The sequence below is a fragment of the Rhinopithecus roxellana genome, chromosome 3, assembly GCF_007565055.1.
Source record: "Rhinopithecus roxellana isolate Shanxi Qingling chromosome 3, ASM756505v1, whole genome shotgun sequence".
Classification (NCBI taxonomy): Eukaryota; Metazoa; Chordata; class Mammalia; order Primates; family Cercopithecidae; genus Rhinopithecus; species Rhinopithecus roxellana.
Genome location: NC_044551.1, coordinates 110,385,261 through 110,409,171, shown reverse-complemented (window position 1 = coordinate 110,409,171; position 23,911 = coordinate 110,385,261). Strand labels below are relative to the sequence as shown.

At 40.8% G+C, this 23,911-nt stretch overlaps 1 protein-coding gene across 1 annotated transcript; it reads right to left on the bottom strand.

Annotated features, from left to right (window-relative positions):
* Positions 1-620: 620 nt before the first annotated feature.
* On the bottom strand, positions 621-12,709 carry CDO1 (cysteine dioxygenase type 1). The gene is made up of 5 exons (XM_010352602.2): positions 11,995-12,709; positions 8,981-9,058; positions 6,992-7,146; positions 2,233-2,402; positions 621-1,353 (listed from the first exon to the last, which is right to left on the bottom strand). Exons 1-5 carry the CDS (start codon positions 12,162-12,164, stop codon positions 1,324-1,326), a joined length of 603 nt encoding a protein of 200 aa, XP_010350904.1. The 5' UTR covers positions 12,165-12,709; the 3' UTR covers positions 621-1,323.
* Between the last annotated feature and the right edge of the window lie 11,202 nt (positions 12,710-23,911).

Here is a 23,911-nt window from a genome sequence, read left to right as displayed (position 1 = left end):
CAATGAGCTACACAGAAACTATTTTTAAAGGACTTTGCTAACTAAATTCCCAGAATTAATAAGCTCTAAGATTATGACAGATATTCCTAAAAAAGTTGCTTAGAGCAGGAAGAGCAAACTCGAATGCATATGCAGGCTTTGCAGGTAACAAATAATGGAAATAGGTGAGTTTGGGACTGCAGCAGATTGGAGGGCCGGCCCATTTAAGAGGCAAACCCTAGCCTAGCCAACTAATACCAATAAAAATGCAGTGCAGACCAAGTGTTCTAGATAATTCAAATTCTGAGCAGCTAGAATCCCTCAACTTCTACGAAATCTCCAGTTTTTAGATGTTGAAAACCAATCCATATTTAAACACATACATGTATAGACACACAATTTTCAGGCAAAACTGACCATGTCTGAGCCACACTACAGCCAGAGGCTCTCAGGTTGGTGTCTCTGACCAATTAGTGAAGATATTAATTAAGTCCAAAAAGGTAAGTAGTTTTTGAATGTTTTTTGGTTCGCTCATATTCTTACATCATAAAAGCATTTGTTACAGTGCTTTTGTACATCTAAATCTAAGAAACTGATTTATGGGAAGTTTGTATCATGTTAATCAGAAAGGCAACTTCAAATTGTGTTCAAATCCACTTTATTAAAATTATTTTGCAATTTTAGCCGTACAAAATCTTTTGACTATGACCATGGGACACAGACGTGAGTTTATGTTTTGGTTTGTTGTGGTTTGGGGAGCATGTACTTTTCTAAATCCTCTCCACTTCCTTTCATTACCCAATGGCAGAGTGCTGTCAGTTCCTCTCTATTATTCATAGAAAAGAAATTCGTAAGGTAAGACTGAAAAAATGAAATCTACAGATTCACAAAATTATCTTTCAATGTTAAGAACATACAAAGTATACTAAAGACGTCTACGTTTAGTCCTCCAGGTACCAAAGCAAGCATTTGATGTTTGAGGTTTCTGTTTTTACTTCTTGCTAATTACAGTTCAGAGACCAAAGTATTTCCAAAAGCTATGAAAACCCTCACTGACACTCCTAGTATGGATTCAATGGAATCAGAGGATAGAACTAGGAGAGCATGTGGAAACTTGCCTTTAAAAATCACAAGACTTTCTTTTCCTTAGTGGGACTTTTCTTCTGCAGTAGCTGAGGGCACTACTTGCTTACTTAATGCCTTATAATTAGCATCTGCCTTACAGTAGATCTAAGTATTGGCTTATTTAAGCACATTACTGGATAGCACATGGTAGGTAGCCTTTTTGTCCAAGGCAAACATACAGCGAGGCTTAAAGTAAAACCTCAGAGGGTTTGGTGCTCCTTAATTGTTCTCCAATGAGCCCGAAGTTGCCTGAAAAAAGGGAAAAAAAAAACTGTGTAAGAATCTTCACAAAAGACATTTTAGCTCGTTCTAAATAGTTCTGCTTTTGTAGCACTGTATGAAAACTCAGCAAGGGCAAGGGAGCCTTGTTGTTTTTCCTGCAATAAGAATATCTCTTAGGGTTTGGAATGTGGAAGATAAAGATGAAGTGGGGCAATAATGAGAAAATTCTGCCCTGGCTTCCCTCAGAGGCTGTGCTTTCACTAAGACTCATAAGGATTGTTTTGTTCTCCATTTTCACACATTGTCTATTTCTGGATATTCTGATAATTAAATATAGACTATTCCTCTAAATGACAAACTTATTTCAGAGGTAGAAGACTGCCCTGCTATATTAGTGTTGGTTGCCTTTTTATTTTTAGTAGGAAATGCTTGTTTCTCAAGGAGGAATCTGTTAGTATAGTTTATTCTTATTTGTGGTATAAATGGCATAACAACTCTAAGAATAAGCAACCTTGGCAAACAAAACAGACAATTTTCTTTAGTTATATCATCTGAATAATCTTCACAAAAGTTGACTATGCAACTTATTCCTGTTGGCCCAGCAAATTAGACCTATGAATAGTAAGTCATGGTAGTAAGAGTTGTATCAAATAATAGATTTCACTCTTATTTCCCAAGTAAATGAAAACATTTTAAGCACACATTTTGAAGTTTCTCAAATAATCTTTGGATCTGACATAGTAAGTTTCTAAAAATAAACTGAAGAGATAGTCTCTAAAGTTAAATAAAACAATCAAGATATATTGGGCCTTACCCATGAGTTAAGACTCATCTCATTCTTTGCATACATATAGTGTAATAGTGCCAACCTACAAAGCATTTAAACCTAGAAGAAATCATACTCACACATGGAGTTCTGATTCCAAATTTACTGTGGAATGTCATGGTGACTTTGTTTTTATGTCCTGTTCTTTGATCAAAGGCATGGCACGTATCGAAAGGTGGACTGTACAAGTGGAGGCTCACGGCAAGTTCCGTATGGCTGATGTTCTCTACTCGATGTAAGCCGATGGAATCTAAACAACGTCCAAGAGGGAAAAATAGGTAAAGGAGCCTAGACAACAGCTGCAGGTAAAATTCCCGTGAGTCATCTGAGATCATGAATCAATTGTGATGCAAATGGAATAGATACTAGAATTGAACTTGTACTTAAAGATAGTAAGTAACATGCATGCATTAGCCTCTGCTCCTTCCTGAAAACCCTCTCCAATGGCAGTAAAAAAATTAAAAAGACATCAATATACAAAGACAAAATAGGAAAAGAGAAAACACTAACAAAAACTTGAAAGCTTGGAAAGTAAGATGGATAGCTTTACAGAGCAGAGAAAGCTAAATCCTTAGCCATCCATGGGGAAAGTCAAGACATAACCTGATTTATATCTTGAAACTCCAAACAGCACAGGAATTGACAGCACCAGGTACTTCCGGAAATGAGGGTAAAGATAGGGCTATAGATATAAGAACTGGTTTAAAGCCTGTTTAAGAAGCAGAGTCTCAAAACCCTTTTACCAATTCTCTCTCTTCTTTCTTTTCAGCAGCAGACTAAGATCTAGTCTCCAGGTGTAAGAGATCAACTTGAGACTGATGGCAATCAGGTGAAAAACAGATGAATTAAACAAAAGCTTCCATACTGGATAGTAAAAATTCCTGCTTTAGTCATCACCTAGCTGCAAGAATGCTGCCAGACAAGATTTTTCTTTCCAGGCAGAAGATAGGAAGCAGCTTCTCAGAGAATCTGATTGGTTCAAGAAAAAAGCTTTAAAGATATTGTCGCTGGAAGTTCCTGAAGGAAAAGGCTCTGCTAGACTATCAAAAAGTGAAATCCAGTTGACAAGCTCCACTCATATTCAGGGTTACCAATTAATTTTTTTGTTCTTGGTTTTTAAATATTAGCAAATCGCCAAGGTCACCAGACATTTGAGCAAGGCCTCTAGTATGAAAGACAGAGGTCAGAGCAAACAAAAAAGTAACCTGCAACAGAGACTACTCAGGGGAAGTGTTCAAAAGCCTATCATTAACATTTTCCCAGAAATAAAATACCATAAAAGGGACCATAATACAAAAAGAGGTTGAAGAAACAGAAACCAGAAAAGAGTTGGCAGGAAATGCTGAGGAAGACTCAAAGAACAAAAGGACAAAGAGAGAAAATAAGAAAGAGAAAAAAAATAAGGAACCGTTCAAGAAGTTTAATATCTAAATAGGAGTTTCAGAAACAGAATTTAAAAAAAAAATTCAAAGAAATAACCTGTGAATGTTTTCCTGAGTTGAAGGACATGAATTCCCAGATTTAAAAACCCACTGAGTACCCAGCACCATGAATGAGTCATCAAACAAGATACATCACTGTGAAATTTCAGAATACTGGGGATAGAAAGAAGGCACCAAAAGAGAAGGTCCCAAAAGTTTCTAGAAAGAAAAAAAAGGTTTCATAGAAAGATTCAAGAATTAGAATGGCACCAGGTTTTTGTTTTGTTTTTGTTTAAAAAAAAAAAAAAAAAAAAAGACAGGGTCTCATTTTGCTGTACAGGCTGAAGTAAAGCAGTGGGCTCTTGGCTCACTGCAGCCTCCACCTCCCGGTCTCAAGTGATCCTCTCACTCAGCTTCCCAAGTAGCTGGGACTACAGGCACCTGCCACCACGCCCTGCTAATTTTTGTGTTTTTGGTAAAGATGGGGTTTCAACATGTTGCCCACACTGTTCTTGAACTCCTGGGCCCAAGCAATTCTTCCATCTTAGCCTCCCAAAGTGCTGGGATTAGAGGTGTGAGTCACCACACCTGGCCAGCACTAGCCTTCTGATAAGAACACTAGAAACTAAAAGACAAAGGAATTACCCTCATGGTTATGAGGGAAGATGTTTACCAGGTGATAATCCATACCTAGCTAAATTATCAATCAAGTTGTAAGGGTTGAATACAGAGATTTTTAAATATATGGGGTCTTAAAAATTTACCTTCCAAGAATCCTTTCTTGTGAAGCCATTGGAGCATATGCTCCACCAAAACAAGGGCATCAACCAAGAATGAAAAAAAATCATGAGATCAGGAAAGAGGGGATCCAGCCACAGGAAACAGCAAAGGGAAAGCTTGAGAGGATGTAAGCCTTACATTGTAAGGAATCTCAGGATCACAGCTCACCCCGGGCCTAGAGATCAACCGATCTGTGCTGAAGCAGTCAAGAGGCCCTGGGAGAGAGCTTCAAGAAGATTTTTTAAAACACACACACACAAAACAAAAAAACAAGATGAAATACTCAATTAAAAATGTTAATAAACTTATATAGTTACAAGAAAGTTTCAGGGATTAATCAAGTAATGAGTTTAGTGTAACTAATGTAGGCAACCCATGTGGCTTTGTGCTTTCTTCATGATCTAGCTCCATGAGTGCGCATCATAAAGAATGAAGCATAGAACCAGAAGACTTAAGTTCTACTTCTAGCTAATTAGCGAAGCTATCTTAGAACAAGTCACACCTTCTAGGATCTTTCATTTTCCTTATTTCTGAAACTGGGGCCTAATTCTCAGATCTGCAAATTCTTTGATCCTGTAGCTTGTTGCGTTCATAATATACTGGCTTAAGCACAGTTTTGAAGAAATGTTCACCACTGCAGGTTCATGCACTATCTAATGCATGCTGACAATCCTGCAAGCAAAGACCCTGCAAAAACAAGTCGCCCATCCTTTAGAGAAGCTCCTATTAATAACCCACGCATTATTATTATCTTTTGATCTTTGCTTCTTTTTCCTTTATGATCATGGTGTACCCTCTGTCACAGTCATACTGGACTTTTCTTGGTGATATTTATGAAGGACAGTTAGGTCCAGGCCCTGTCGACCTTTTGCCCATTACAATAGGCACCTAGGTCTCCTTGGCCCAGTCCTCCCTTCTCCTCCACCCTATGTTGCATGCTGCTACTAAATCAATCAAGATATTCCCAATTACAACTCCGTTGACCAAAGTCCTTACTTTTAGCTGGTCTTGCAGGCCCATCCCGTGAGCTCACTTTACTCTCCTGCTAATCCACTGACCAAACCCATTCTTCTTTCTTTACTTCCCCCAATGCTGGAATAGTTTCCATTTTTCACAACGATTGTACCTTCACTTGTGCTCTTCCTTGTACTTGAAACATCCTTCCCCCTGATCACTATTCATCTCCACCCCTACTCCTGCATCTGTAAGAATCAGAGGTTGAAAATTTGTGGCTTTTAAGTTATTTGGGTAATTAGTCTACAGAATAATTAACATATCCCACCCAATATTTTACTGATTGGCAAAATTTCATATAAAACACAGAATTTCCAACTTCTATGGAGAAAGAAACCAGGCTGATCTCACTGGAACTGGGTGGCCACTGCCGTCACCTTAGTATGAGGCTTGTATACTCCAGTTCATACCAGGCCTCACCACAGCTTTATCCCTGATGTATGTCACTTCCTTATCTGTTTGGATTCTATAGGATTTTGCATTGAAGACCCTTGAAAAAGCTTACGTATTCTTAAAGATCTAACCTGTTTTCACAAGCCCTCTGACTCCAGCTGGAAGTAATTATTCTGAAAGGTGTGTGGCTTTATTGTGAATATACAGACAACAGACATTGTTCTTGGAAATCTGGTGTGCCTTATAGACAGCAACCCTCACATTATTTGGGTAAATGAATCAGAGCTTCCTGCCACACAGGAAACTAACATCCTTGTGTTATGTGAATGAGGGAAAACTTCCCATACCATCTGACCTTTGCAAGTAACTTGCATACAGGCCAAATATCGAGGCCAGTAAGATTTATGAAAAAAAAAAAAAACTAGCTTTGCCAAAAAAAGTCCCCCAAAACTCTATAATACTTTATATAGGTGGGGTACATGCTGAATAAGAGCATAGGTTTTTGGATCAAATTGCTTAGGTTCAAATTCTGGTTGCCACTTAGAAGCTCAGTGACCTTGGACAAATTATTTTATCTTCCTATGTACTGGCAACTTCATATGTAAATGGGAATAAAAAACTATCTGTCACATATACATTTTAATGAGCTTTTTGGAAAGTTACTATTCCTTTTAGGAATATGGAAGTTAATCACTGCCTCTCTTGAAAAGTATTTGGCTATCCCATATCTCATTTAGAAAAGATAATGAAATCTTGGTAAGATATGTATAAATCACTAGCCAATAATGTGCTTTGTAAAATTTCCCTGGAGGATATTTTTTAGGTATGCTATACGTATTTTAGAAAAACAGAGACTAGCTAGAATTCTTAATTAGTTACAGAACATTTTGTTCTTTTCTCTAACACAAAGCTAATGTTTCCAACTTCATCTCTTTTGTTGAAAGACTCCACTGAAGTAAATTCATATTTTATTTTAACTGTCTTGTCTTGACAAGTAAATAACTTTTCAGTGGATACTAATCTGCATGCATATGTTTTCAATAAGTGATTCCAACCCAGGTGCAGGTTTTGTTAAAAAACAAAACCTGCTATGTTTAAGTAATTTCCAAAGTATTTTAAATCATGACTCATGATCCCAGGTTTTACTGCATAAAAAGTATAAGTAACCAATATTTCAGACAAAAGGTCATGGTTCTTCCCACTTGCCCTTAGAAAAAGAGTAAGATGTTACCATTGATGTAGGCACACTGGTTTTCCCTCAAGACTCTTTCAGACTTCTTGACCATCTCATTGGATTTTTTGTCAGGCCAGGCAAATAATGTCTCCTTTAGACTTCCCTGTAGCATCTTCAGAAAGCAGTGGGAGTTCGTATGATCATGAATACTGCTACATGTACACAAAATGACAATCCAACTCAGTAGATGTTCTAGTATCCAGACCTGCAGTTAACAGTCTTCCCATAACTGACACCTACACACCATCAGTAAGCCATCTCCCCAGCCAAAATCCATTTCAGTTGAAATTTACAGTTCAACAATGTTCAGGGTAAAGTAATAATATGTCATCTATATCAATTCATATAAAAAGTACAATTTTGATGCATATCCCTACTAAAGAACAGTTTTATTAACTTTGTTATAGTACTTTGATAATAGAAACACAGAACCAGCAACATTTTATCTTCCCCCAAATACAGACAACTCACTTAAACTGGGCTAGAATTTGATTATGAAAGTACATTAGAGAAATTTTAGAAAGGATTAAGACAATCATCCATGGTAATTGTACCACATTGAGAAGATCCACTTAACATTTAATGCTTTTTTCCCCAAGGCTTTTCTCTTTTCTCCTTCCTTTGGGGAGCTGTAAGGAGAGAAGGTATCTGTATGTGTATTACCATCCTAAAGTTATACTGTACATAAAATGTTAACACTGTGTCAATTTCGAGTGCTCTACCTGTGATTACCTTCCAACATTGGTGGGAGAAAGTTAATTGCATTTGAGGAAACAAAGGATTTATTTATGCAATCTTAGAGTAAATAGTATTTAACTATATGAGGCAGTCGTGGTTACAGGGTTAATTAAAATATATGTGTCTATATACATTTTGGGTATTCATTTCATACAATGAATTTTATTAATCTATATATGAACCATAAAAAGAATTTGTTTCCTAAATCCACAGAGCCTAGTCCCACTCTGGACATAATGTGCTTTCAAAAATATTGAGAGAATGAATGGAAACACTTCATTTCATATGAGTAAATAAATGCACTCTATAGACCTAACTTTCTAAACACTTATAAATTCATGTTTCCTTTCATAAAAATGGATCTAAATTATTGCTTTTACCATTCTCAAAAGACTGAGAAAGATAGCAATACTTAGTTGATAATAAGACTGTCAAACGTGAAACTATAGACAAATTAAGGAGCTAAGTTTCAAGGAAACAGTATAAATTGCCTTTTCAGTAAAGAAACTAAATAATTAACTTGAAGTAGAAAGCAATTTTCTGAATTTGCAATGCTTTTCTAGCTTCTCCATCCTTTGGTCTTTGGTCCCACGATTGTTTACATACCTCAAACACCACAAATGTCAAGTGTAAACACAATTTCACATAAAATTTAACTCCACAGAAAACAGAGTATGGTTAACTTAAGGGGGTTACTTACCTCCTTTGATCTACTATTCATTTTGGGGGCTGCTTTTAATATGTGTGGTGTATGCGTGAATGCCCTGTGCTAACTCTCATGAGAATTTTTGTTGGGATTAGGGAACATTACGAACAAGTAATTAGAAAATGAGGGCTGGGTGTGGTGGCTCATACCTGTAATCTCAGCACTTTGGGATGTCGAGGTGGGTGGATCACCTGAAGTCAGGAGTTCGAGACCAGCCTAACCAGCATAGTGAAACCCCCGTTTCTACTAAAAATACAAAATTAGCCAGGCAGGGTGGCGCATGACTGTAATCCCAGCTACTCGGGAGGCTGAGGCAGGAGAATCACTTGAACCCGGGAGGTGAGGTTGCAGTGAGCCGAGATCGTGCCATTGCACTCCAGCCTGGGCAACAAGAGCGAAACGCCGGCTCAAAAAAAATAAATAAATAAACAAAAAAAGAGATTTGTTAGTACTTGTAAGGCCTGTGGCTAGCCTGGTACTATACTTTTCATATGCTAGAAAACATGTGGTAATAAATATCTGTGAATGAATAGTTATTTTACCTGCCATGTCCTTCACCCCAACAGAGAATCATCAGATTAAATTTTCCATTTCCTTGATCCACAAGATTTCGGGTATACCTAAAAAAAAACCCAGTATATTCAGAAGTTTTAATCTGGTTGCTGAAACAAGCACTGGAAAAAGTAAGTGTGTCACCAAGTACCACTTATTCACAAATGTTAACATTTCCCCCTCTAAGCAATGTTGCATGCAGTTTTCTAATTAGAAATCCAACATAAATGAAAAATCCTCTTTCACAGTTAATTTTGAACTGCTGCATTTACAGAGGTAGCTGCTCAGTTTTAATTAATGGCACGGGAAAAATAAAAGGAAAAAAACTGAAATTGCATGTTTCTCAATGTGACGGCCTCAAACTGCTGGAGTAAGTTTCTCAGAGAAAAGTATTCCCAAAGTGCATTACTGGTTCAGGCAAGAATGTTGCTATTGTATTTTTTTTCTTCTTTTTTCTTTTTCTGCCTGTAGCTAAATCAGGACTTGAGAAACAAGATTTCATTAAATAGCTGTTCTAGAATTCTTAGTTTCACTAAAACCTAGACACAAACCACATTCAAAAGCCCTTCTAATGAAAAGTCTTCTGTGGGGGTTGATCTGAGTACCAGAACAAAGAAGACTATATTAGTGAAGTATAGAAGACTCTAAACCTCTTACAATTAGGAGAAACCAGTAACTGGCAAACACATACACACAGACACACATACCACAACCAACCATCACCACCACCACCACCACCAACAACAACAACAAACTGCAAACCACGACCATAACGGTAGCACCAGGAAAAAAGCAAAATCAACATCAACGTTTCTATTGGTCCAAGGTGTACTGTTGACAGCATCTAGTTAGCAAAGTTTCAAAATTATGACATTCATTTAGGCTGTCACGTTAAAGAAAAGGGGTCTTTACTCCATTTTTGTGGAGTTTTTGTTCCCTTGGTCATCAGTTAACCCTTGTCTAGCATGCCCCTTCCTGTCCCATTCCTCCCCACCCCCAGGTGCCCGAAGAGCACGATCCTATTAAGTGCTTTTTAGCCTCAGTTTTCTCTACTTTGTAGCTCTTTATGACCTAACAAGAAGTTGTGCACAAAACCTTCAATTCACAGTAAACTGAGTTCCTGCAGAAGGAACTCACAAGTCTTAGGATAATCTTTCTTGCTTCTCTAAGGCTTCTTTCAAAGAATTCACAGCCTGGCCCACACTGGAGCATACTGTGTCTTGATTCTTCTGCACTGGCCCTCCCGAAGTCAGAGAACAGAATCCTTCACAGAGCTAGGCATTTATTTAATGCAAAAAATACTGTAGAATTGACTTCTCTCCCATCTCCTGTCTTCCCCCAACTGCCCACTCGGGACTACATCCATTATGTTAATGAGCTGTACTTCAGATATCTGTGAAAAGACCAATCAACCCGACTGGTTGCCCTTCAAAAGGTTTAGAGTTTGTCAATCAAGACTACTTCAAGGTCCTTGAAAATACACTTGTTCTAAAGATTAAAGATTAAAAACGGTTACAACCTGTCCTGGTTTAATAGTGGTTTAGAGTGTAGGCTCTGGAACAATAATGCTAACCTTGCTACTCGATAGAAGACCTTGTGCAAGTTTTTCAACCTCTTCATTGCCTACCATTCTTCATATGTGTCAAGTAACTGGAAGAGTATCTGTCCGATAACAAATCTTCAATTACCTGGAGCAAATGCAAGAAAATTTAAAAGCTAGACTCTCTGGTAGCTTTTACCGCTACAGAAGCGCTCTACCATGAACTAAGCTGACAGGAGCCAAAGGAATTTCCTCAAGTCACTTGTATATGAAAAATGGGATCCTTAGTGGGCTTCACTTTTTCTATTTCAAATCCTAAAATACAGTTGAAACCGCCCATGCCAACAAAACTTTACCAAACATCCTACCTGTTAAACGGTGACTAAAAGAACCTGTTCCCAAGAAAACAAACTTACTTCTTTCCTTATTTTCTTTCACTTACCCCTTTCTCCCAACCTTAAACCCAAAAAAACCATAAAGACTGATGCGCTGGCTGCTCAGAAGAAGTAGAACCTCTCACACTTCGGGGTGATTAAATTTTACCTCTGGCCCCGGAGGATTGGTAGAGAGATTCAACTTAATCACCAAGCCAAGCAGGGGCTGCAAAAAAGTCAGCTTACCAGGGCACCTCACTCAAATACATCTGGGAAGTAGGAGTCTTTAATTTACATTGCGGATACTCAGAATCAAGGATAAGAGAAATCAGATCGTTTGGGGGCTGAAAAAAAACGACGGTCGAATATTCAATCTGCGAAACCTGGCAGTGGTTTGAATAAACCCGCAGGCGGGGAAGTTGGTTTGGGAAAGGGAACAGCAGAAATGGCGTAGTGGCAGGTGACGGCCACAAGACGCTATTTTACATGAGTAAAAATGCCTGCTGTAAGCTGCCCGGTTGCAGGCGACAGAAGGCGCAGTGATGGAGAACTGACGTGGGTGACTTGTCTTCTTTATCATCACGCACTTCTCCCGACGGCTGATGTCGCGCTCTCCCGGGAGCACCCTCTGCTAGTACCGCCGGACAGTGCCTTAAGACGCCAGGCGGGCCCGAACCTGAGCGCGGTCTCTCCGCATCTCCGCGCCGGGGGCTGACGATGGCTTGGGAGTGTGGGCATCGCTCCCGAGGCCAGGGGCAGGAGGACTGCTAGTTTAGAAGCAGAGGGGTTTGCGGGAGAGAAGGGAACAGAAAGTCTCGCAGACGCGCGGTGGCCGCCCTTCCCAGCGCCTGCCCGCAGCCCCCGGCCGGAGGCCAGCAGGGCCAGTAGGATCCACCTTCCGCCTGCGCTGTGGCCGCGGAGCCCCAGGCGAGTCGTGCCCGCCCCGCGGCTCGCCAGCGAGGGGGCGAGCGGCGGGCGCAGCGCGGCCGGAGCTTCCCGAGCCAGTGCCATTGGGCTGCGCCCCCCACGTCCGTTCCTCCTCGGACGAGGCGAGTGGCGCCGCCCGGCATGGAGGCTGCAGCGCGCTCACCTGTACTGGTCGAACTTGGCGTACATAGCCCACTCGGTGGGGTCGCTCTCGTAGGCTTCCATGACGGCCTGCACCTCCTCCACATTGACCTCATCGCCGGCGAAGAGCCGGTGCAGGACGCGGATCAGATCGGCCAGGGTCCGGGGCTTCAGCACCTCGGTCTGCTCCATCTGGTGCGGAGCCGGCTGTGTGCGCGCCTCGCTGCTGGGCTGCGGTGGAGCAGCGGAGCCAAACCAGGAGCCGGGGGCGAGGGAGCCCGACCGCTCGCTAGACCGCTAGGCAGACACGCGCACGCACCCAGCGCTCCGGCGCCGCTCGTCGGGATGTCGCCGCAAAGACAGCGAGACCCACCCCACGCCGCTGGCAGCGCAGCGGATCCGGGCTCGTCGCAGACGCGGCGCACACAGAAATCAGGTTCCGATCTCGGGGGTTCGCCCTCCCGGGCCCCTTTTAAGCGCTTGGAGTCACTAGGAATGTACCAACGGCCCTTGGAGGGTGGAGGAGGCGGAGAGCCACCCAAGAAAGAGGGCGGAGGCGGCGAGACTCTGCCGACACCCACCACGCGCGCATGCCCTGCTTCCCCGGACTCCGCGCCTGCCCAAGAGCCCAGCTGCCTCCAGCGTCCCCAGGCTCGCGCGGGCTCCGCGCAATCTCTCCCCCACTTTTGCGGCGCGTTTTAGCCGCCCGGCCTAACGCCTCTCCCCGCTCCACCTCCGCCGCTGTGGTTCGCGACGCTGGGACGTGGACAAAAAGGGTCGGCGGAGATGGCTGCGGGGGCGGACGCTGAGTAAAGAAGGAAAAGAAAAGGGAAGGAGAGGGACATTTCTTCCAAATGGAGAATTGCGAGGAGCCTGCGAAGACTGAGGATGGATTCCACTCCTAGGCCGGACAGCGCCTGTTTTGTCAATTGAGACTAGAATATGCCCCAGGCTAGGTGGAAATAAGTCGAAGACATACATATATATGTGTGTATACACACACACACACATTCTGTCAAAATATATTTAAGTATACACACACATATTTTTTGAAATGTGTAGTGAAATATATTTTGACAAAGGAGACTCGGGTCTCTAGTAAGACAATTAGTGAAACGATGGAAAACCAAGAACTCTTTGATTTTAAAATCAAATATTTTCTTTTTAGAAAAGAATATATATATATATAGCCAAAATATATTTAAGTACATACACGTATTTTTTAAAAATGTGTACTGAAATACATTTTGGCAAAGGAGACTCGGGTCTCTAGTAAGACAAGTAGTGAAATGATGGAAAACCAAGAACTCTTTGATTTTAAAATCAAATATTTTCTTTAAAAAAAAAAAATCCAGTGCACAGAGCAAGACTCCGTTTCAAAAAAAAAAAAATTCCAGTGCAAAGAATCTGGTATTTCATTTGATGGTGTAAAAGGGGGCTTTTTCTGAGGGGATGGGGCTCTGACGCAATTATTTCAGAGGCTCTAATTAGATTTGAATCTCTCAAGCATGTGCTTGAAGGAGCCTGCTGGTACACACATATAAGGAAACACGTTTCTACATCATGCATAGCACCTAACACGTTGGGAACAACACAAATCAAGTAAAGTAGCATTTAAATGAGAAAGATGTTAAAGACGAGGAAATGCAAGTGTAGATTTCTTTCTTCTCATTATAGATGGACCCAGGGAATAATTTGGATTTAAGGTTATTAAAGTTCTAGACTTCTGAAGACCTGTTTTTTTTCTAGACTGTGATCGCCCTCCCTCGTGTATATACATGTATACAATGAAATTGACTTGTCCCAGGTAGTCTTAAACATCTCTGGTAAAACTCGCTACATTATATTCTAACAGTGTTGTTAAAAGCTCAATCACCTATTGTTCAAAAATGGCTATAGGTAGAAAGCATTCCAGAAGCCAGCTTTGGTAATGTGTGTTGCTGCGGGTAGTGAATTAACAAAGTATTTTGTGACAGAGTAACCTGTAAACTTTTCATTGTTTACACAAATTGTTTTTTATTCTTGGCAATGTTTTCTACTGAGTCTCTTAATTACTTCATTTCAGCTAGTGTAATCCATAAATATTTGGAATGAACAAAAAATATATATATATAAGCACAATTTATCTTTTCTACATTTCAGTTGATAAAACTTCTAAATTTTTCTGACAATTTCATTTTCTTTCTCTGACTCCTCTTTTTCTTTCTAAATTTTTATGAAAGTAATATATTCACATAGTTAAAAAAAATCAGTAGTACTGGAAGGTCAATGAAAAGCAGCAGGTCCTTTCAACCATTCCCGACTATCTGTCCTGTACGTAAAGAGTCAGTCCCTTAACTCTTCTAACTCTTCCTTGTGGTAGTTACTTCCTTTTGCCAAAAATAGGCTTTTTTGTTTGTTTGTTTCAGCAATTTTAGATATTATCTAGTCATTTTACATTATGAAAGCTCCACTCATTTATTATTCATTCATTAATTTATTCAACAAATGTCTTTTTGGGTGAATACAAATTTTCATTTCACCTGAGTAAATACCTAGGAGTGAGATTGCTGGGCCATTTAGTCAGTGCATGTTTAACTTTGCAAGAAATTGACAAACTAATTTGCAAAAGGTCTGTGCCATTTCGCATTCTCAACAGCAATGTATGAGTTCTAGTTGCCCTGCATCCTCACCAGGTATTGTCAGTTTTACCAATTTTGGTCAAATAGGGGTGTGCTGATATTGCATTGTGTTGTTCATTTTCTATATCTCTTAATTATTACGGGCAGGTCTTTGTTCTTAGAGCTCCCAAGATGGTGGCCGGCCGTTCCCAAGATGGCAACAAGCCTTTTGTTCTCTGACTTGGGGTTCTTGGCCTCACAGATTCCAAGGAATGAAACCTTGGGCGATGCGGTGAGTATTATAGCTCTATTAGAAGCCGTGGGTCACGGAAGAGAACCATGGAACCCAGCGACTAGTGTTCAGCTTAATTAGGAGGAACTGGGGCACTTAGCAGTGCAGGAACAATGGCGAGCCTTTAGTCCAATTGGGATTGGCAGTGGGCGCCTCACTGAATCAGAAAAGCAGCAGACACCCTGCCTGATCTGGAGGGGTGGAAGTCAGTGGTGGGTCTGTGATGGTGGCAAACAGCAGTGGTGGACAGCAAGCGAAAGCTCAGCTTGAGCCATAACAAACACAGACCAGAAGAATGTGCAGTTACAAGATTTAATCGAGTGAAAACAGAGCTCCCATACAATGGAAGGGCGCCCAAAGAGGGTTGCCACTCCCTGCTTGAATGTCTGGGTTTATATCCTGATCATTGTCCCTCCCTGGTGCTCTCAGGCGATATATGATTTGACTATTTCTTTACCTCCTGCTTTAGCCTAATTTGTATTTTAGTGAGCCCTCTTTACTACCTGATTGGTTGGGTGTAAGCTGAGTTACAAGCCCCGTGTTTAAAGGTAATTGCAGTCACCTTTCCCAGCTAGGCTTAGGAATTCTTAGTCGGCCTAGGAAATAGAGCTAGTCCTGTCTTTCATAATGACTAATGATGTTGAGCATATAGTTATGTGATTAATTATTTGTAAATAATTTTTGATGAAATATCTAAGTATTTTGTCCATTTAAAAAATTATATTATTGTTGAGATTTAAGAGTTTATTATATATTCTAGAAACAAGTCAGATATGTGATTGGTATATATTTTCTCCCAGTCTGTGACTTGTCTCTGTTTGTTTGGACAAAGGTCTTGCTCTGTCACTGAGGCTGGACCCTGAGTGGAGCCATTGGCTCATTGCAGCTTTCAACACCTGAGCTCAAGCAAGCCTACTGCCTCCACCTCCTGAGTGGCAGGGACTAAAAGCGTGCACCACCACACTTGGCTAATTTTTAATTTTTTTATAGATGTGGTCTTGTTATGTTGCACAGGCTGGGCTTGAACTACTAGGCTTAAGTGACTTCCTGCCTCAGCCTCCTGAAGTGTTGAGATTATAGGCGTGAGCTACTGTGCGTAGCTACCCTCTTTTCAACTTTTTAGATTCAGGGGTTACATGTGCAGGTTACCTGGGTATATTGTGTGATGCTGAGGTTTCTGGTAATGAATGTTATTGTCACCTAGGTACTGAGCATAGTATCCAACAGTTTCAACCCTTGCTCTCCCCCATCCTCCTTCTAGTTGTCCCCAGTGTCTACTGTTGCCATCTTTATGTCCATCTGACTCCTCCTCTTGACCTTCAAAGACCTCAAGGAACTTTATTAATATAGTGATATTGACACATTTTTATTGTTTCTTCTCTCAACTCCCTCCCTTCCCCCACACCCAGGATTTCATTGATCGTCTGTATGTGGATGCCTCCCACATTCCCTTAGTTTTACATGCAGACTGCAATCTCCAGCACCTCTTCCCACCTCAGATGCAGTATGTGTGAAACTCCTCTCAAGAATGCTCTCCCAAACTCCTAAAGGTTCTATTTCTGCAATGAGGCACCCAGGCTCAAAAACCTCATCCATTGCTGCCTACTCCTTCCTTGCATCATTATCCAGAGCCCATTCAACCAATTGCCAAGTTTTGTATCTCTTATCATTTTCCCTACTTTGCATTCTTACTGCTATTCCACTACTCAAACCTCTATTCGATTTTGGCTGGATTATGGCACTGGCCTCTGAACTGGATTCCTTGGTTCCAGCTTTCTCCCATATGTATCCTTTATTCACAATCACTTGATTAATTAGCCTAAAGCACAGAACTGATGATGTTGTTTCCTGGTCACATTCTTCCAATAACTCTAACTTTCCTATACAATAGGTCTTATTAGCCTGGCATTAATTTTTTTTTCATATTTTGGCTGTAAACTACCTTTCTTGATATTTTGCCCTTTATTATTTTTCTTTATGAATATATCTTTCAGCCAAATTGAATGTGCTTACCAAATCCATTGTTTTGCTTAAGCTTTTCCTTCTGCTTGAATCCTAGCCAGCCATTTCAACATGTCCCAATCTTATTTTAAGATCCAGCTTTTACTTTCCTGTCAAATGAGCCATCTCTCCTCCTCCTGAACAACGGACAATCACTATCTTTCTTATGGCACTTACCATGTCTCAGCATGTGTTGCAATTACTTACGTTGATCACTTTGACAGTGAGAACCTTTAAGACAGGCTCCTCTTACATTTTATTTTTATATCACCACCAGTGCCTAGTGCACAGTATTTTGTGCAGGTTAGGCACAAATAGAAATATTTCTTAAGTGTATGCATAAATGAAGTTAGTAAAAACATATTGGCTAGAGTAACTCATCTAGTTCCTCATTCCTCTTTAAGGATCCTAGGGTTGTGATTTCAAAGCCAGAAAAGACTTTTTGCAGGTTGTTTCTTTGCAAAGGACATCTGAATTCTTCCCAACAGTTGCATATTGTAACCTAACTATAGTCATCTAAAAAAGTTGACATTATAGACTCTGTTAACATAAGTAGAATACCTAGATCCAGAGAGGTAGCTCTACTGTACTCTGAATTGCCCAGGGCAATCAATGACTGTCACATTTTCAGACAGACATTGACATGGTGGTAGATATACAGAGAAGGGAACTATCCAACATATTTTAAAAAGCATGTACTATATGCCAGACACTGCTAACAAAACTAAGCCACTGCCCTCGGAGGGCTTACATTTTAATGGGGTTGGGTTGATAGGAGGAGCACACCAACAAATATTGTATGCAGCATACATGGAGAAACGGACATACAAACACTTTATAAAATATACAATGGAGAAAAATAAAACGGGAAGTTGGGTATGTAGAGTGGCGAGTTGCTGTTTTAGAGGGAGTTCAGGGGAACATTTCCTTGAGGTGGTATTTGAGCAAGGACTGAATATTAGTAAGACATTTGTCTAGGGCAAGTTTCCAGGTGGAAGAACCACTAAGTCCAACAGCCCTGGGATTGGAGAAAGTTTAGTGTTTGAGTAACAGCATTTGGGTGGCAGAATATGGGGAAGTGATGACTACGTATCACATAGGCCAAGGTGAAGACTTCAGCTTTTACACCAATATAGAAAGCCACTGGGGATTCTAGGGGAGGAGATAGTAGATATAGAGGAACCAACCAGTTAGCTGTTACAATTTGAGTGAAAAAAAAAAAAAAAATGATGGTGGGTCTGTCCACAGTGGTAGCAGATGAGAAATGGCTGGACCCTGAACATGTTTTGCAGGTAAAGCAGTCAGGCTTTTAAATTTTTATGGATACATAAATGTACATATATATGGGGTACATGTGAAATTTTGATACAAGCATACAATATGTAGTGATCAAATAAGAGTAACTGAAATATCCATCACATCAAGCATTTCTCATCCTTTGTGTTATGAACATTCCAACTCTCCTTTTTTTTTTTTATTTTTTGAGACGGAGTCTCGCTCTGTCGCCCAGGCTGGAGTGCAATGGCCAGATCTCAGCTCACTGCAAGCTCCGCCTCCCAGGTTTACACCATTCTCCTGCCTCAGCCTCCCGAGTAGCTGGGACTACAGGCGTCCACCACCTCGCTCGGCTAGTTTTTTGTATTTTTTAGTAGAGACGGGGTTTCACCGTGTTAGCCAGGATGGTCTCGATCTCCTGACCTCATGATCCACCCGTCTCGGCCTCCCAAAGTGCTGGAACTACAGGCTTGAGCCACTGCGCCCGGCCCCAACTCTACTTTTCTAGTTATTTTTTGAAATACACATTATTAACTAGAGTCACTCAATTGTGCTACCCAACACTAGATCTTTTTTCCTTCTAACTGTATTTTTTACTCATTAAGCAACTCTTTATTTTCCCCCTTTTCTTACTACCCTTCCCAGCATCTGGTAACCATCATCTACACTCTATTTCCATAAAAGCAATTTTATTTTAAAGTTCTGTGATACATGTGCTGAACGTGCAGGTTTGTTAAATAGGTGCCATAGTGGTTTGCTACACCTATCAACTCATCATCTAGGTTTTAACCTCCACATGCATTAGGTGTTTGTCCTAATGCTCTCCCTCCCCTTGCCCCCTACCCAACCCCCCCCCCCACCTACCCACAGGCCCCAGTGTGTGATGTTCCCGTGTCCATGCGTTCTCATTGTTCACCTCCCACTTATGAATGAGAACATATGGTGTTTGGTTTTCCGTTACAGTGTTAGTTTGCTGAGGATGATGGTTTCCAGCTTCATCTATGTCGCTGCAAAGGATATAAACTTATTCTTTTTTATGGCTGCATAGTATTCCATGGTGTATATGTGCGACATTTTTTTAATCCAGTCTATCATTGATAGGAATTTGGGTTGGTTCCAAGTCTTTGGTATTGTGAACAATGCTGCAATAAACATACGTGTGCATGTGTCTTTATAGAATGATTTATCATCCTTTGGATATATACTCAGTAATTGGATTGCTGGGTCAAATGGCATTTCTGGTTCTAGATCCTTGAGGAATCACCACACTGTCTTCCACAATGAACTAATTTACACTCCTACCAACAGTGTAAAAGTGTTCCTATTTCTCCACATCCTCATCAGCATCTGTTGTTTCCAGGTTTTTTTAATGCTTGCCATTCTAACTGGTGTGAGATGCTATCTCATTGTGGTTTTGATGTGCATTTCTCCAAGTGACCAGTCATGATGAGCTCTTTTTCATGTTTCCTGGCTGCATAAATATCTTCTTTTGAGAAGTGTCTGTTCATATCCTTTGCCAACTTTTTGATGGGGTTGATTTTTCTTGCAAATTTGTTTAAGTTCCTTGTAGATTCTGGATATTGGACCTTTGTCAAATGGATGGATTGCAAAAATTTTCTCCCATTTTGTAGGTCGACTGTTCACTCTGATGAGACTTTCTTTTGCTGAGCAGAAGCTCTTTAATTTAATTAGATCTCATTTGTCAATTTTGGATTTTGTTGCAATTACTTTTGGTGTTTTAGTCATGAAGTCTTTGCCCATGCTTATGTCCTGAATGGTATTGCCTAGGTTTTTTGGGGGTTTTTATAGTTTTAGGTTTTACATTTTAGTCTTTAATCCACCTCGAGTTAATTTTTGTATAAGGTATAAGGAAGGGGTCCAGTTTCTGTTTTCTAAACATGGCTAGCCAGGTATCCCAGCACCATTACCATTTATTAAATAGGGAGTGCTTTCCCCGTTGCTTCCTTTTGTCAGGTTTGTCAAAGATCAGATGGTTGTAGATGTGTGGTGTTATTTCTGAGGCCTCTGTTCTGTTCCATTGGTGTATATATCTGTTTTGGTATCAGTACCATACTGTTTTTGTTACTGTAGCTTTGTAGTATAGTTTGAAGACAGGTAGCGTGATGCCTCCAGCTTTGTTCTTTTTGCTTAGGACTGTCTTGGCTATACAGGCTCTTTTTTTGGGTCCATATGAAATTTAAAGTAGTTTTTTTCCAGTCATGTGAAGAAAGTCAATAGTAGCTTGATAGGAATAGCACTGAATCTATAAATTACTTTGGGTAATATGGCCATTGTCATGATATTGATTCTTCCTATCCATGAGCACGGAATTTTTTCAATTTGTCTGTGTTCTCTCTTATCTCCTTGAGCAGTGGTTTGTAGTTCTCCTTGAAGGCCCTTCATGACCCTTGTAAGTTGTATTCCTAGGTATTTTCTTTTATTTTTTTAAGACGGAGCCTCATTCTGTTGCCCAGGCTGGTGTGCAGTGGTGTGATCTTGGCTCACACTGCAAGCTCTGCCTCCCAAGTTCACGCCATTCTCCTGCCTCAGCCTACTGAGTAGCTGGGAATACAGGTGCCCACCACCACGCCTGGCTAATTTTTTTTTTTTTTGTATTTTTTTTTTTTTTTGAGGCGGAGTCTCGCTCTGTCACCCGGACTGGAGTGCAGTGGCCAGATCTCAGCTCACTGCAAGCTCCGCCTCCCAGGTTTACGCCATTCTCCTGCCTCAGCCTCCCGAGTAGCTGGGACTACAGGCGCCCGCCACCTCGCCCAGCTAGTTTTTGTATTTTTAGTAGAGACGGGGTTTCACCGTGTTAGCCAGGATGGTCTCGATCTCCTGACCTCGTGATTTGCCCATCTTGGCCTCCCAAAGTGCTGGGATTACAGGCTTGAGCAACCACGCCCGGCCTTTTTTTGTATTTTTAGTAGAGACGGGGTTTCATCATGTTAGCCAGGATGGTTTCTATCTCCTGACCTCGTGATCTGCCCACTTTGGCCTCCTAAAGTGTTGGGATTACAGGCATGAGCCACTGCACCCGGCCAGGTATTTTATTTTCTTCGTAGCAATTGTGAATGGGAGTTCACTCATGATTTGGCTATCTGCTTGTCTTTATTGGTGTACAGGAATGCTTGAAATTTTTGCACATTGAATTCAAGTCCTGAATATCCTTGTAATCTTCTGTCTCCTTGATCTAATATTGACAGTGTGTGTTTAAAGTCTCCCACTATTATTATGTGACAGTCTAAGTCACTTTGTACGTCTCCAAGAACTTGTTTTATGAATCTGGGTGCATCTGTATTGGGTGCATATATATTTAGAATAGTTAGCTCTTCTTGTTGCATTGATCCCTTTACCATGATATAATGCCCGTCTGTCTTTTTTGAACTTTGTTGGTTTAAAGTCTGTTTTATCAGAGACTAGGATTGCAATCCCTGCTTTTTTTTGGTTTTCCATTTGCCTGGTAAATATTCCTCCATCCCATTGTTTTGAGCCTATGTGTGTCTTCGCATGGAAGATGGGTCTCCTGAATACAGCACACCAATGGGTCTTTATCCAATTTGCCAGGGTGTGTCTTTTAATTGGGGCATTTAGCCCATTTACATTTAAGGTTAATATTCTTATGTGTGAATAAAAAAGTGCAAAGTCCTATGTATTAACCAGCTGTCATCATGATGCTAACTGGTTATTTTGCACATTAGTTGATGCAATTTCTTCATAGTGTCATTGGTGTTTATATTTTGGTATGTTTTTGCAGTGGCTGGTACTGGTTTTTCCTTTCCATATTTTGTGCTTCCTTCAGGAGCTCTTGTAAGGCAGGCCTGGTGGTGACAAAAGTCCTTCAGCATTTGCTTCTCTGTAAAGGATTTTATTTCTCCTTCACTTACGGAGGTTTGGCTGGATATGAAATTCTGGGTTGAAAATTCTTTTCTTTAAGAATGTTTAATATTGACTTCCACTCTCTTCTGGCTTACAGGGTTTCTGCAGAGATCCGCTGTTAAGTCTGATGGCTTCCCTTTGTAGGTTACCTAACCTTTCTCTCTGTTGCCCTTAACAGTTTTCCTTCATTTCAACTTTGGAGAATCTGACGATTATCTGTCTTGGGGTTGCTCTTCTCAAAGAGTATGTTTGTGGTGGTCTCTGTATTTCCTGAATTTGAATGTTGGCCTGTCTTGCTAGTTCGGGGAAGTTCTCCTGGATAATATCCTGGAGAGGGTTTTCCAACTTGGTTACATTCTCCCCATCACTTTCAGGGACACCAGTCAATCATAGGTTTGGTCTTTTCACATAGTCCTATATTTCTCGGAGGCTTTGTTCCTTTTCAATCTTTTTTCTCTAATCTTTCCTTCATGCCTCATTTCAGTAAGTTGATCTTCAGTCTCTGATATCCTTTCTTCCACTGATCGACTCGGCTATCAGTGTGTGAAAAGAACTCCTGCAGCTAGCTCGGTGTCCGCCTGAACAGCCACCCAGTTTTGTGGTTGAAACCCAGAGCCCTGGTGGTGTGGGCACACGAGGGAATCTCTTGGTCTGTGGATTTCTGAAACCAGGGGAAGTGTGGTATCTGGGCCAGATAGCACAGTCCCTCACAGCCTCCTTTGGCTGGGAAAGGGAGGCTCCCCTGCTCCTCGCACTTCCTGCATGAGGCGATGCCCCACCCTGCTTCTGCTCGCCCTCTGTGGGCTGCACCCATTGCCTACCCAGTCCCAATCAGATGAACAGGATACCTCAGTTGGAAATGCAGAAATTACCCACTTCTGCATTGGTCTCACTGGGAGCTGCAGCCTGGAGCTGTTCCTATTCGGCCATCTTGCCAGTCAATCCTAAAAGCATTTTTTTTTATGCTCCCACACATGAGAATATGTGCTATTTGTCTTTCTGTCCCTGCCTTGTTTCACTTAACATCATAATATCCTCCAGTTCCATGTTGCAAATAACAGGATTACATTCTTTTTTAAGGCTGAATATGCCATCATGTACACTTTCTTTATCCATTCATCCATGCATGTACTCTGAGGTTGATTATATATCCTGGCTATTGTGAGTACTGCTGCAATCAGGTATCTCAATATACTGATCTCCTTACCTTTGGGTTTACAACCAGCAGTGAGAATGCTGGATTACAAAGTAGTTCTATTCGTTTTTGGAGGAAACTTCATACTGTTCTCCTTAGTGGTTTTAGCAATTTACATTCCCATCAACAGTGTACAAGTATTCTCCTTTCTCCACATCCTCACCAGCATCCATTATTGCCTGTCTTTTGGATAAAAGACATTTAAACTGGGGTGTGCTCTGTTATTTAGTTTTGATTTCCATTTCCCTGGTGATTAGTGATGTTGAGCATTTTTTCATATACCCATTGCCCACTTTGGTATCTTCTTTTAAGAAACATCTATTCAGATCTTTTGCCTATTTTTAATTGTATTTTTTTTGGCTATTAAGTTCTTTATATATTCTCGTTTTTAATTCCTTGTCAGATGAGTAGTTGGCAAATGTTTTTGCCCATTCTGTAGTATATATCTTCACTTTGTTTCCTCTGCTGTGCAGCTTTTTAGCTTGATGTGATCTCATTTGCTCATTTTCACATAGGTTGTGTTTCTGAGGTCTTACAAGAAATCTTTGACCAGCCCAAACTTTTGGTTCCCCCAATTTTCTCTTCATAATTTCAGATCTTACATTTAAGTCTTTATTCTGATTTTTGTATATGGTGAGAGAATGGGGTCTAATTTCATTCTTCTGCATTCACATACTCAGTTTTGCCTGCACCATTT

Excerpts from the sequence above, each read along its gene's own strand:
- CDO1 (XM_010352602.2), bottom strand. The coding sequence starts at position 12,164 with ATGGAGCAGACCGAGGTGCTGAAGCCCCGGACCCTGGCCGATCTGATC. Across the intron at positions 9,059-11,994 it reads GCCAAGTTCGACCAGTACAG|GTATACCCGAAATCTTGTGG; the intron begins GTGAGCGCGCTG and ends GTTTTTTTTTAG. Across the intron at positions 7,147-8,980 it reads TGGGGTGAAGGACATGGCAG|CAGTATTCATGATCATACGA; the intron begins GTAAAATAACTA and ends GTGTACATGTAG.